This window comes from Trachemys scripta, chromosome 2 (assembly GCF_013100865.1).
Source record: "Trachemys scripta elegans isolate TJP31775 chromosome 2, CAS_Tse_1.0, whole genome shotgun sequence".
Lineage (NCBI taxonomy): Eukaryota > Metazoa > Chordata > Testudines > Emydidae > Trachemys > Trachemys scripta.
This window is the reverse complement of record NC_048299.1, coordinates 6976848-6990475: the sequence shown is the minus strand read 5'-3', so window position 1 is coordinate 6990475 and position 13628 is coordinate 6976848. Positions and strand designations below refer to the sequence as shown.

General features: G+C 41.9%; 1 protein-coding gene across 6 annotated transcripts in view; it reads right to left on the bottom strand.

Moving 5' to 3' along the window:
* Nucleotides 1-13628, bottom strand: part of CCDC13 (coiled-coil domain containing 13) — a 33715-nt gene that overhangs the window by 18039 nt on the left and 2048 nt on the right. For 5 of the 6 annotated variants that reach the window (XM_034759828.1, XM_034759826.1, XM_034759824.1 and 2 more), the window contains 5 exons: nt 10881-11107; nt 8087-8235; nt 4098-4240; nt 2816-2905; nt 1622-1738 (listed from right to left, as the gene is read on the bottom strand). In XM_034759828.1, the coding sequence (XP_034615719.1) occupies nt 1622-1738; nt 2816-2905; nt 4098-4240; nt 8087-8235; nt 10881-11101 (720 nt within the window). In that variant the 5' untranslated portion in view covers nt 11102-11107. The remainder of the gene's footprint in view (nt 1-1621; nt 1739-2815; nt 2906-4097; nt 4241-8086; nt 8236-10880; nt 11108-13628) is intronic. The other variant, XM_034759827.1, reaches the window with a different exon arrangement.

The window sequence follows — 13628 nt, the reverse complement described above, 5'->3', positions numbered from 1 at the left end:
TGGGTATTTAAATACAATTCAATATTTAAAAGTTGGATATTCTTCTTTCTTTAGAAAAGAACCACTCAATAAAATGTCCGAACTGTCCTTACAGTGAAAGGTGAATCAATACTATACATATATGTGGAGGGGGCATTCAAATTGTACTACATGGCCACCAGTATTAACAGACAGAAATCCCTTTAGTCACCATTATTAACAGGTTTCAACATATGTAATTATTTTCTCATATAACAAATACATAACCAGCCATTGACCAAAACACATCAGGTGCACAATGGAAACACTGACATCTTGCAAACCCTTACAGACCCAGGGCTGTCTGTCCTACACAATTCCAAAGCAGACACACTAAGGAGAGCGAGTTATTATGAAGTGTGTTTCAATTTTTATAAAAGGGTCAGCAGAGATCTCTTTTTAGGGAAAACGTCTCTCTGATCTCCATGGCAGGTCTCTCATGCAAAGTAGTAAAATCAAAGGGAGTGTCATGTGGGAAGAGTACAGAATAATGCACTAAGGGGTCACAGTGAATCAGGAAGGAATAAGTTGCTCTGAAGCCCCAGTACAGCAAAGTGCCTAAGCATGTGCTTAACCATAAGCATGGACTTAAATAAGATTTAAGCCTGTGCTTAAAGCTAAGTATGTGATTAAATGCTTTGCTGAATAGAGATGCACTTAGGGACATGCTCAATGTTAATCACAAGTTTAATTGTTTTGTTGAATCAGGGCATAAATGTCTTACAGGATTTAGAGCCGTACTATCAGTAGAAATATTGGAAAGTGACAGTAGCCCTGGTAGACCAGGAATTTCTGTAGCTCAGTGTTCTCCACTTTAGAATCCAACCAGTGTTATCGCCCCTCTTGTGCCTTCCTTCCTGGTGTGGATTAATAGTGAATCAATAGTTAATAGTAAAAAGAAGAACAGGAGTACTTGTGGCACCTTAGAGACTAACAAATTTATTAGAGCATAAGCTTTCGTGGACTACAGCCCACGACAACTCCCACCTGTTCATGCTCTCTGTATGTGTGTATATATATCTCCTCAATATATGTTCCATTCTATATGCATCCGAAGAAGTGGGCTGTAGTCCACGANAGGTTTCAGAGTAACAGCCGTGTTAGTCTGTATCCGCAAAAAGAAGAACAGGAGTACTTGTGGCACCTTAGAGACTAACAAATTTATTAGAGCATAAGCTTTCGTGGACTACAGCCCACGACAACTCCCACCTGTTCATGCTCTCTGTATGTGTGTATATATATCTCCTCAATATATGTTCCATTCTATATGCATCCGAAGAAGTGGGCTGTAGTCCACGAAAGCTTATGCTCTAATAAATTTGTTAGTCTCTAAGGTGCCACAAGTACTCCTGTTCTTCTTTTTGCGGATACAGACTAACACGGCTGCTACTCTGAAAATAGTTAATAGTGAATCACTATTAGTGAATCACTACTAATAGTGAATCCTGGTGTGGGTTAATAGTGAATAGATTAATAGTGAATCAAGGAGGATAATCAAAACCAAGAGAAAACGAAGCACCATTCTTGATTTAACAAACAAACTGTCTCCATTACAGAAACCAGGCCCAGATCACTATATACATTACAAGTTGTGGACTAATACCTTTTGCATCATCTTTAGTTCCTGTTTTGTGGTTTGGAGCTGATTGCGCAACTCCATTGCTTTAAAGTTGGCTGCAGTTAATTTTTCTTGCAAAGCTTTCAACTCTGGACTTCCAGGCTTTGAGAGAAGGAAAATGTATTTGATAAGGACGGAATCCACTACAGAAAACAGAACTGACTACCAGAAAGGACAATTTGTGACCATGAGGAAAGCTCAGACGTGTCTCAGAGTGGGTTCATACAGAATAGCAATGTACATGTACATTCTGAGAGATACAGCGACCTTTCAGCAAAGGAGGACTCAGTCTACAAATAGCTCCTGTCCAAACCCATGTGCCTTGAAGAGACAGAGGGACACCCTTCATCACAGACTGAGTGCTAGTCAGCCTGTACGCCTTGCCTGCGTAGCAGTGGATTGTGCTTCCTCTAATAATAATGATACTCTGTACATCTTGTGAATCCTCAAACGTGTTTCTGCAAACAATAATGAATTAAGCCTCAACATTGATGTGAAACAGGTAACTATTATTACCCCCCATTTACAGATGGGGAAACTGAGGGTTCAGTGGTTTGCCCTGGATCCCACAGTCAGTCTGTTGCAGAGCCAGGAATAGAGTCTAGATCTCCCTGACTCCAAGTCCTGTGTTTTAGCCTCTGGGCTATCCTGCTTCTCCAATGCCTCTTCTACCGTCCTTCCACTAGGCTTCTATGCTGCCGAATAACCCCTTAACTGAGTTGTGTTATTGAAAGAAAATAAAAACAAACCACAATGCAACTCTGACAGAACTTGGCAGGGACCTCTTAAAAGAAACAATAATTGTTAATTTTTATGTATGCAAATAATTATCAATTCTCCTGTAGCCCCCACAATTCCGATGGTATGTGGTAGATGATGGCTTGCTTTGTGAGCTCTGAAGCTGATATGTACTATAACCCTCTTAATTTGAGGCACTGTAAAAATGCAGCAGGGAGAGAGGGAAGATCAATTGACCAGGTCACAACACTTTCTCTTTTCCAACACTATAACCATCCACTCAAACGCACTCACTGAGTTTGAACATAGAGCAATTAGGACAGATTATAACACCAATGGCAAGGATAGATGATTTCATCATGATGAAAGAGACTGTACAACAGAAAGGAACACATTATTAGTTGTCATTTTGAATTTTTCTATAAAAAACATAATTCATACCGAGTTTCCTTCCATCCTTCTCAACATCGATTGCTTGATTCCTGAGTCATTGCCACCAAGTGACTGGATTTTTCCCAGGGCTGTTTGTAGCTGAAACACACGCACACATTATGGAATGCAGACAGTGACCAGAGCGTAACTCCAAGGAAGATTAAGCTGAAGAATAACAACCTCAAAAGGATGTGTGGCTTTTAATTACTCTAGCAAAAATGCCTTCATCTTCCACTAAATTTTCAAGGTAGCCACATAAATACACATTTCAAAAACACATAATTCAGTCTTCCCTGAGAGAAGCTGTGTTATTTTACTAAGAGAAAGAACTGCAACCAGCCGCTGACTTGCAATTGTGGGATCAGTCGTCAAATGTGGGCATCGAGGGATGCTCGCATTCAGGAGTTAGGTACATAAAGCAGGTATCTACGTACCTAAATGTAGCTCAAGTCCAATAGAGATGGAGGCATGGGATCAGAACATCCTATTATGATGCCCACATCTAAAATCGGTTTGCTCAATAAAATGTAGACTTTTGAATTCCAATTCATCCATCTTATATGAAAATCATGCAAAATTCAATAAAATAAATTATTTTACCTAATCCTATGATTCCATAGGTATTTTAAAGGGAAAAACCCCTGCTGTGTAATGCCCCATGACTGGGCGATAGGAATAATGTTATAAAGCTTTTGTTTAGCTGGGACGGATCTACAGGTCTGTGGTCTCATTCTCCGAGGTGCGGAGAAATAATTCCTAACAAAAAACAACCACCCCAGAAGGCATATAGAAGATTGCTGTGATTACCCTTTAGACAAGCACCTGCATTTTGAGATACAAATTACTATTTCTAACTGGTATTTCATGAATCTCTGACTCATTATACCTCATTATACCTGGAATAAATTGCCTAGGGAGGCTGTGGAATCTCCATCTCTGGAGATATTTAAGAGTAGGTTAGATAAATGTCTATCAGGGATGGTCTAGACAGTATTTGGTCCTGCCATGCGGGCAGGGGACTGGACTCGATGACCTCTCGAGGTCCCTTCCAGTCCTAGAATCTATGAAAATATGAATTCCCATCCTTCCAGGAAGGATGGAAACTGCTAAGAGAAGGACCCCATCTGTCATCCCAAGGGCAGGGATGAAAAGAACCCATGGCAAGAGCTGATGCTGTAATAAGCCGACCAGTAGCCACAAGAATCAAAACCAGTTTCTCAAGCAGACGTTGCCCTCAGAAAACTACTGGCATGATTTCGAAGCTCTACCATGACAACAGAAGAGACCTTACTTCTTTTTCAAGCTCTTTGACTTTGTTATTCAGTTGTTTCACTTTGGCTTTTTCACTCTCTGTCTCAGCAGTTAGCTCACGATTCTTTTTGGACAGTTCAACTATTTTAGTAGCTGCAACATCCCCTGCCAAACCAGACATCCCTGAAGGAAAAAAAAGAGAAATACATAAAATGAAGGAAAAATCTTAGCTGTAAGATCCAGATTAACTGATGTTTTTGTTCTCTGCCAAGAACATACTTTATTTTTATAACCGAACCTCCTTCACTTAGATCTGTACTAACCACAACTGCATGGTTAAAGAGAGAGTGCATAGCAAGAGGGAGAGAGGCATTTATGATCCAACTTACGCCACTCAGCCCTCAGTTAGTGCTCAGCCAATATCTTATCATGGTGCTGGAGACACTGTTTTCCTGGAGGTACAGTCTTTGACATGAGACATAAAGCAGAGGCCCTTTCCACTTGGGGTCATGAACGCCTAGTCCATGCTAAGCTATAACCCACATTTCAACAAATGCCAACAAGAATGTAGCTGCACTAGGAGTAGCAATGGCATAAGCGTTAGTATAGACAAGGCTTGGCTGGTTTGCTCACGGTATTGTGAGAGCCTGTTCTGAGTAGGTTTTTGTGACATGGTGGTGAAAATGCCAATGCTGTTTGTGCTGGCAGCTTAGCACTGGAGCCACTGCTGAACCAAAGGTACCAGTTTTGCTAGATCCCTTCGCTGTTCTAAAGGATTAGAGTCCTGGCTACATACCAAATGGGTAATTGCACTGTTCCTATTTAAACACCCCTTGCACTTTCACATGGGTTCTTAATAGCTGCACAATGTTACCATACACTGTCAAACAGATGCTACATTCTCCCCGAGTTGTAGCTAAAGTAATCTCTGTATATCATTCAGACTGTCATGTCATTTAAGTGATGGAAAGGTACTATGTACAAGTACAATAATAATTACAAGAATATCTCTATCTCTACAATAATACACAGGAAGTAAAGATCCGGAGTAGTAACTCTTCAGTGGGTATATGAGGATTTCGCTGGGCTACTGCCATTAGCTGCCAAACCCCCATAGCTCTACTGATCTGTCCCCTCAGTGTTTCAAGCTTTGCGAAGACCTGTTTGCCAATGTCTGTAAGGATCCTCGGTCTCTCATACCACATGAACTCTGACACAGTGTATGGAACCCAATTACTTCTAAATCTCTTGTGAAAACGTTATGCCTCGTACAACTCGATTTACTTCAAATGGGTTACACAGAGTGTGGGCCAGGGGAGAATGTGACCCGATGTTACTATTTAAAATCCTTACAAAGAAACTAATTCATCTATTATTAAAAAATATATCTGCATCATTCTTGCTCTTTTGATCTGATGTAACACTTTCTCCCATTTCCAGGAACTATTACTCCTCCTCCCCCTCTTCATAATAATTAACAATTAGTGATAATTATTATAATAAAAACTAATAAACAAATGCATTTGCATGCAAGAGGCTTAAAGTGCTTTATACCTCTGAGAGATGGGTGAGGATCATTATCTCCATATTACAGATACGGAAAATTGAGATACAGAGGCCGGATTTTTAAATGCATTTAGGTACCTAATCCCATTTAAATCAATGGGTGTTAGGCACTTAAATACCTTAAAAATCTGGCCCAGAGTGACTTGCCCAAGACTACCCTGTGTGTCAACTGCAGGGGAGAATTCAGGAGTCCTGGCTCCTAGTTTCTAGCTCTAACCAGTGGACATACTGTCTTTCGGTTATTAAATATAAGATGCAAAGAATAATAAAGCATGAACGTATAAACTATACGTCATTCAGCTGTGCTTATTGCAGTTATTCTCCTTTCCTATTTCAGTCATCGCAGCTACTCTGGGCAACAATGACACCTGGTGGAAGAAGCTAGGACTGCATGTCTAAATTGTTAAACACCCAGTACCATTTAAAAGTTTTACGCAGTTTTAATCATAGCTCTCCACCTAGCCAGAGCCCCAAGTGGGTGTGATACAAGGGTTTAAACAGGGCAGAGATGCAAAATGAGGAATGCAACACAAAATAATACAGGAGGAATTTAAGTCTGTGGCATTTGTTTCTTCAACATGAATAAAGTTTCTAAAATTTGACTTCCAGGATTTATCATTTTTGATGTCAGTAATAAAAAGCTAACAGATCTGTGTGGAACTGAGGTCCGTTTATGTCTCAGATGAGTTATGTGCCTCCTGTAAGATACAATAAATAAAGAATAATATTTTGCCTTTTTATACCACCTCTCATCTAAGAATCTCAAAGCTGTTTTACAAACAGACATGAATCCTTAGAGTATCCTTCCCTCTGACATAGGAAATATCATTACTCCCATTTTACAGATGAGGACACAGGTTGAATGACTTGTTTAAGACCACATAGTGCGCCAGTGGCAAATCCAGGACTAAAACGTAGAGGTCCAGATGCCCATTCCTCTGGACAATACCCACAACTTCCATCTCAGCAGAGAGATCGGATTTTACTACATCCTTAGCTGGAGTTTATTAAGGGGAAAAATTACAACCAGAGCACGTAATTACAAAATGACAGAAAGAGGAGCATTTAGCAAGCCCAAACTTTTCTTTAGAAAAAGAGATAAAAGCATTAATAGAAATGGTGAGATTTTAACAGGAGAAGAACTACACACTTTGAGTGATGATGCTAAAAGCACCTGAGTGGTTTCACTAATGGTGATATAGTTGCTTTACATCTTTAGAGAAGGTTTTAACGCCGCCTCTACAAGCACATGAGAATGAAATTCAAGAGTATCATAATCATGATACAATGACAGTGACACCAAAGACAAAGTTTAGGAGCACAACCTCTAATCCCCACCAGCAATTCTACTATGTCCCACTGTAGCTGGAACAGGCCCACATAAGTTGCCTGTGACAAGAGGCCTGCTCTAGCCAACATGAAGGCCTGTGATAGCTGATGGAAGATGTTTTTGGTAGCCAAAAGGAGAGGCCCACAGTAGTCAGTGAAAACAGGTTCAAGATACTCTTGAATTTCATTCTCATGTGCTTGTAGAGGCGGCGTTAGAACCTTCTCTGTGCAGCACACTGAAAAGGCCTCTGGAGGCTACAGTGAAAGGCCACAGGCAGTTAGTGGAAGAGGCCCAGTATGGCCCTAAAAGGATTCAGCCAGGGGAAAAGAACAATACACATGCAGCACAAAGAGCATTTTTTCCCTCACATGAATAAAAGCATAGAGTGCTGCAGAGATGCTCCTCATCAGCCATGACTCACAGATGCCACTTTTTGATCCGCTTTCTCCTCATTTTAAAGATGTTCTGGCCTGAAGTTACTGGGCTCGCTCTCCCTGGGTGCCATTTCAGTTGCAGGAATCAGCCAGAGAGTGGAAGAAAAGTGACATGCAGCCTAAATTTGATACTTCCATTCCCCAATAATTTCTGATAGGAAGAAGAAAAACCTCTCACATGATTGTAGAGAAATATAACAGCAATCAGGAGAAAGAGCGTCCCTTGTAACAAACCTCTGTGATATAGCTGGGAGTTAGGGACAGCTCCAAACCCTCTCGGGCAATTAGTCTCTTTTAAAAAGGCCTAACTAATTTATCAGACCCAAAGCCCTCATTTTCCCTTGCTCTCTCATACAGCACCAGTGCAGGGGAATTACTACAGCCCTAACACTGCAGAGCATGATTTTCAAAAGGCTGAGAACCTGCAACTCCAAATGAAGTCACGTGAAGCTGTGAATGCTGAAAATCCATAGTAACTCCTGCAGGCTGGGTAGTGCGAAGTGGAAGTGCTGAAGGTGCAGAGTATTGGGAGCAGTAGCGTGTAGGAAGTGAAGAGATGACATATGAAAACATTGTTATGAACTAAACTATTACCACAGTCCTGTTACCAGCTATTGTTATGAGCATCAAGCAAACACAAGTTCCTACAAGATGGCCTGTCATGCTGCAGTAGGGAGTCTATACATTTGTTCCGTTTACCTTTCAGGGCTAATCTCTCCTCCTCCATTTTCTTTTGAAGCTGCCGGATTTCAAAATCTCTCTCCCTCACCAGTTTGTACAGTCTGCCATTTTCATCTACGACCTCTCGAAGCTGATCCTGAAGCTGCTCGTTTTCATCCTCAAGCAACCTAGAAAACAAATCAGCAATCATGACATATACCACTGTGATGGGCTTCAAATAAATGCTCAGAATAATAAAATTAATAATAAGTTTAATTATACATAAAAGCATGTTTAATGAGCTATGTTCACTAGGGAAAAGTACATTAAGTTTTGAAAGTCAATAAATTCAGTTAATTTCTGTGCTTCTTGTCTTTGGCTGGGACAAGCAGTGGAAATACCACAAGAAAGGTAGCTCTGGTAGGACTCCTGACTGGGTTACTGAGTTAACTGTCCTCAGCTTTGGATATCTGATTCTTCTGAGAAAACCACACAAGTTCCCACCCCAGTGTCTCTTTCTCCATACCTGCAACAATGATCATCAAAATCCATGGATCTTTCACATGCCTTTCACAACACGTGGCATACCTCATCCAGTGCATTAAATGCCTGGATAACAATGGGTAGATCTATACTTACCTCCGGGTCCAGCAGTAAGCAATCGATCTTCTGGGATCGATTTATCGCGTCTTGTCTAGACGTGATAAATTGATCCCAGATCGATCCTGGAAGTGCTCGGCGTCGACGCCGGTACTCCTGCTCCGCGAGAGGAGTACGCGGAGTCGATGGGGGAGCCTGCCTGCAGCGTCTGGACCCGTGGTAAGTTCGAACTAAGGTACTTCGACTTCAGCTACGTTATTCACGTAGCTGAAGTTGCGTATCTTAGTTCGAAGTGGGGGGTTAGTGTGGACCAGGCCAATGATGTGGATAAAACCAAACAGTCACTCTCAAATGAACTCACACGGGAAATTGATAAAAGACAAAACATCCTATTATTCGTGGGTGAACACTTTTCACAAAGTGATTGCTCTATATCTGACCTATCAGTTCTCATCCTCAAAGGAAACCTGCACAACCCTTTCAAAAGACGAGCCTGGAAGCTTAAATTCGTATAAGAACATAAGAATAGCCACACTGGTCAGACCTAAGGTTCATCTAGCCCAGTATCCTGTCTTCCAACAGTGGCCAATGCCAGGTGCTCCAGAGGGAATGAACAGAACAGGAAATCATCAAGTGATCCATCCCCCGACGCCTATTCCCAGCTTCTGGCTTTCACTGCTCTAGTAGACTCTAAAAATCATGGACTGAACAGAAACACTGGATTTTATGGCTTTTTACAATATTCTATAACCACCAACTAACTCTTTTTGTCCTATAACTGCAGAGAACAAGGGACTTAAACTGGTCCCTTACAATATGGACTAACTACTTATGATAAACCATATTGTAAGCAAACAGTCATTTGCTGTGACGCTGGGAGTTCCTTTCCCATACTTGAAGAAGAGCTCTGTATGGCTTGAAAACTTGTCTCTCTCACACACACAGAAGTTGGTACAATAAAAGATATTACCCCACCCACCTTATCTCTCCAATATCCTGGGACTGACATGGCTCCAACTACACTGCATACAACAATGGAACTTATCTACCTTAGGTACTTAGATGGCTCCCATCCCCACAGTATCTGAGCACCTCTCAATCTTTAACATGGTTATCCTCACAGCACCCTTATGAGGAAGGGCAGTGCTATTTTCCCTGTTTAACCAAGAGTCACAGAGAATCTAAGTGACTTGCCCAAAATCACACAAGATGTTGGTAGAAGAGTAGGAATTGAACATGGGTCTCCCAGAGCCCAGACTAGTGCACTAGCCACTGGACCATCCTTTGTTGCCTTTCTTAAAGGGTCCCCATAAATGTCAGTTCCTGAATGGAAAACAAATCATGCCTGTGCAAAAAAAGAGACGTTTTCTCTGCCCAAATCAATTTCTGTTTTTAGGTACATATTCCCCGTATAAATATCATTAGCAGAGCCAATTTAAGGAAAGCTTCAAAACACTCATAATTAAGTGGTATGTCCCTGGGGTAAACCCCCAGATTAAAGGGAATTCAAAGCCTTCTGCAATATTCAAAAAGAAGAAAAGCAAACAATGCAGCAATCCACGCAGAGAGGTGAAAAAATAAGTCATTCCCAGGTTCCTATCCAATTCCACAGAGACTCATACAGTAAAACAGTACCTTTTTGCTGGATATAAACTTGTGCACAAATACATTTTTAACCAGTTATGACATTAATCAGGAATAAAGTTTCAAAACCTAACCCTCCATTTCCAACTTTCCACATAGGTTTTCTTCTGAGCTGTTTTCCAAAATTTGACCAACATCAGTTTTGACAGAGGAGGATGAAACTCCTAAATGCCTATAAACAGACTTTCCTCAGAGAAACATCTCCATCATACCGTATAGCTTTATTATTTAAATTTGAGACTAAACTAAAGCAAAAAGGAGGGAGTAGGTCACAGCGGAGTAGAAATGAGCTGTGGAGAGCTAATCAAAAGCGTCAGTGAGGCCCTGGGCCTTGGCATGAGCTGGCACCCGGTCTGCACGCATCACAGATAGCACTTCCCTCCCTCACAGGGATATTATGAGGATAAATACATTGAAGATTATGAGGTATTCAGATACTACAGTGATGGGGGCCTGATAAGCACTACAGATAGACTGCAAATCCATGACGTCAGCAGTGATTTTACATATTAACGTCAGTGGGAGTTTGTAGGACGAAGTGCTAAATATAGTTCTGTATCCTTCCTAACAATGTGAACTGTACCTTTACCTTTTGCTGATCTCTTCATTTGATAGCTGTCCTTCTACCTTAAATAGGTTTAAATCATCGTGGACGCCAAAAGTCTCCTTTGGGTTGTTGTTGCTGCCTTTCTGACCATGCTGCTTTTCTTTCTTTTTCTCCATCATATTTTGTAGCCTCTTCTGTTGTTGCTCCTGTAAAGCCTTAAACTGGATTTTTAAATTTTCATTCAGTCCTTTGTCGGACTCCATGGTTTACTAAAAACAAAACAGGGGAAAAAATCAGAGCAGAAGATTATAGAATGAGAACTTTTTCAAAACTAGCCTCCCATCTAACTGGCCTCTTTGTGTCCTTTCCCTCTCTCTCCTCTGCTCTGTCTTAGATGCCACAAACCAATCTTCCACTCTACTAGTGGTTTACAAACCAGACCACAGGTAGCCTTCCCCCACACTTGAAGTTTAAAAAACAATGAATTAAATAATCATTTAAAAAGACAATCCAAACAAAAACCATAGTACTAACAAGATATATACTATACTTTACTGATTAATAGGAACATAGGAATTGCCAGACTGGATCAGACCTGTGGGCTTTCTAGTCCAATCTCCTGTCTCTCACAGTGGCCAGTACCAGATGCTTCAAGAGGAAGGTACAAGAAACCCCAGATTAGGCAGATGTGGGATAATCTTGTCTCACGTTAGGTTTCCTCCTAATCCCCAAAAATTAGAGATTTGCTTAAAACCTGCAGTGTTTGGTTAAAAGAACAGGAGTACTTGTGGCACCTAACAAGTACTCCTGTTCTTTTTGCGGATACAGACTAACACGGCTGCTACTCTGAAACCAGTGTTTGATTAGTATCTCTTCCAAAATCTTTTAGCATTAACTATTATAACTCTGGATATTCCTGTTATTCATATAAATATCCAATCCTTTTTTGAACCTTGCTAAATTTTGTCCTCACTGCCTTCTGCTACATTCCACCGCCCTCCCTCTGTTTGACATGGATCTAGAATGTAAATTCCCTGGGCAAGGAGAATGTCTTATTAGCTGACTAAAGTACTTACAACACTTTTGGTATGACATACATAAAAGGTAATAACTTTTAAAGTCATGGCCTCCAAAAAGTAATTTATACAAATATATTTATCTTAGAGAATATTTCATTTTTCTTGAATGCAGCCTTTAGTACTGGTTTAATGAAGAATTAACCAGAAGTAATGATTGATTAAGGGATTTGATAATTAGAAAACCTTCCACTCCATGGTCAGTGGTTTGTGTGAATTAAATGAGTTTGGTGGCCTCCGTCCAGTTCCACCACTCACCCCCTTTGTTGGCAGTATCAGCAGGGTTAAGAACTGAACCAGGCCGTGGAGACTGAACTGCCTTCTCTTACCCCATTACAGTAGAGCTCATCAGACCCAATCGAGATTGTGGCTCCACTGTGCTAGGTGCTGTACAAATTGTTCAGTCTATAATAATCTCACTCAAGTTCCTAACAAATGTCATTCATTGCAACCTCTGACAATTTGGGGGATCTGTTTATGTACAATTTATGAATTCTGGTTGATGTTGTGAAGTTATTGTTATATCATGGAATACACCTCTGTGTAGGGTGACCAGATGTCCCGATTTTATAGGGACAGTTCCGATTTTGGGGTCTTTTTCTTATATAAGCTCCTATTACCCTCCACCCCGTCCCGATTTTTCACATTTGCTGTCTGGTCACCCTACTTCTGTGTGAATGTGGAACCCACCATTTGTTGATAGGGGCTGTAGCTCAAACCCAACAGGGTGACCAGACAGCAAGTGTGAAAAATCGGGACGGGGGTGAGGGGTAATATGAGCCTATATAAGAAAAAGACCCAAAAATCGGGAGTGTCCCTATAAAATCGGGACATCTGGTCACACTAGGTAGGACATATAAACTTGAGACACACACATAGGAGAGAGGAAAAGACAGGAGGAATGCTTTCATAGTGCAGGTCCAGTTTAACTGCAAGACCAGCAAAGGATCAGAAAAATGTTAGCTGACTTATTCAGGCTCTATGATTCTGGAGAGAAACCATGAGCTTGAGGGAAGGATTTCAGACTTCCCAGAGTGCTCTGCCCAAGTCCAAAGAGCTCTCCACAGGGGTACAAAACTGAGGCAGGGAAACGTACACCTGTGTTCATTATTTTGAATAGATCTTTATGTTGCTTGTGCTAAGTAAAGAATAGTGTTTAAGAATCCTGTACAGAGTCTGTGTGTCTTTTGGTGTTCACTGTCACGGGCTGCTGAAGAGGTAAAACGTAAACCAGAAGGTTCACACCTTCAGTGTAGGGTTACCATACGTCCTCTTTTTCCCCGGACATGTCCGGCTTTTCGGCACTCAAACCCCCGTCCGGGGGGAAATTGCCAAAAAGTCGAACATGTCCGGGAAAATGCCGGCCAGGCACTTCCCCTCCCGCGGCGGCTCTGCTCCGCCCCTGACTCTTCGGCTCTGTTTAAGAGCTGAGCTGCCTGAGCACTATGGGCTTCAGGCAGACCCCTTGCCTCCGGACCCCAGCCGCCGGCCGGGCACTTCCCCTCCCGGGCTCCGGGGGTGCAGGGTCCGGAGGCATGGAGGCTGCCCGAAGCCGGTAGCGCTGGGGCAGCTCAGCTCTTAAACAGAGCCGAAGAGTCAGGGGAGGAGCAAAGCCTCCGGCCGCGGCGGCTCTGCTCCTCCCCGACTCTTCGGCTCTGTTTAGGAGCCGAGCGCTACGGTTTTCGGGCAGCCCCCATGCCTCCGGCCCCTGCGC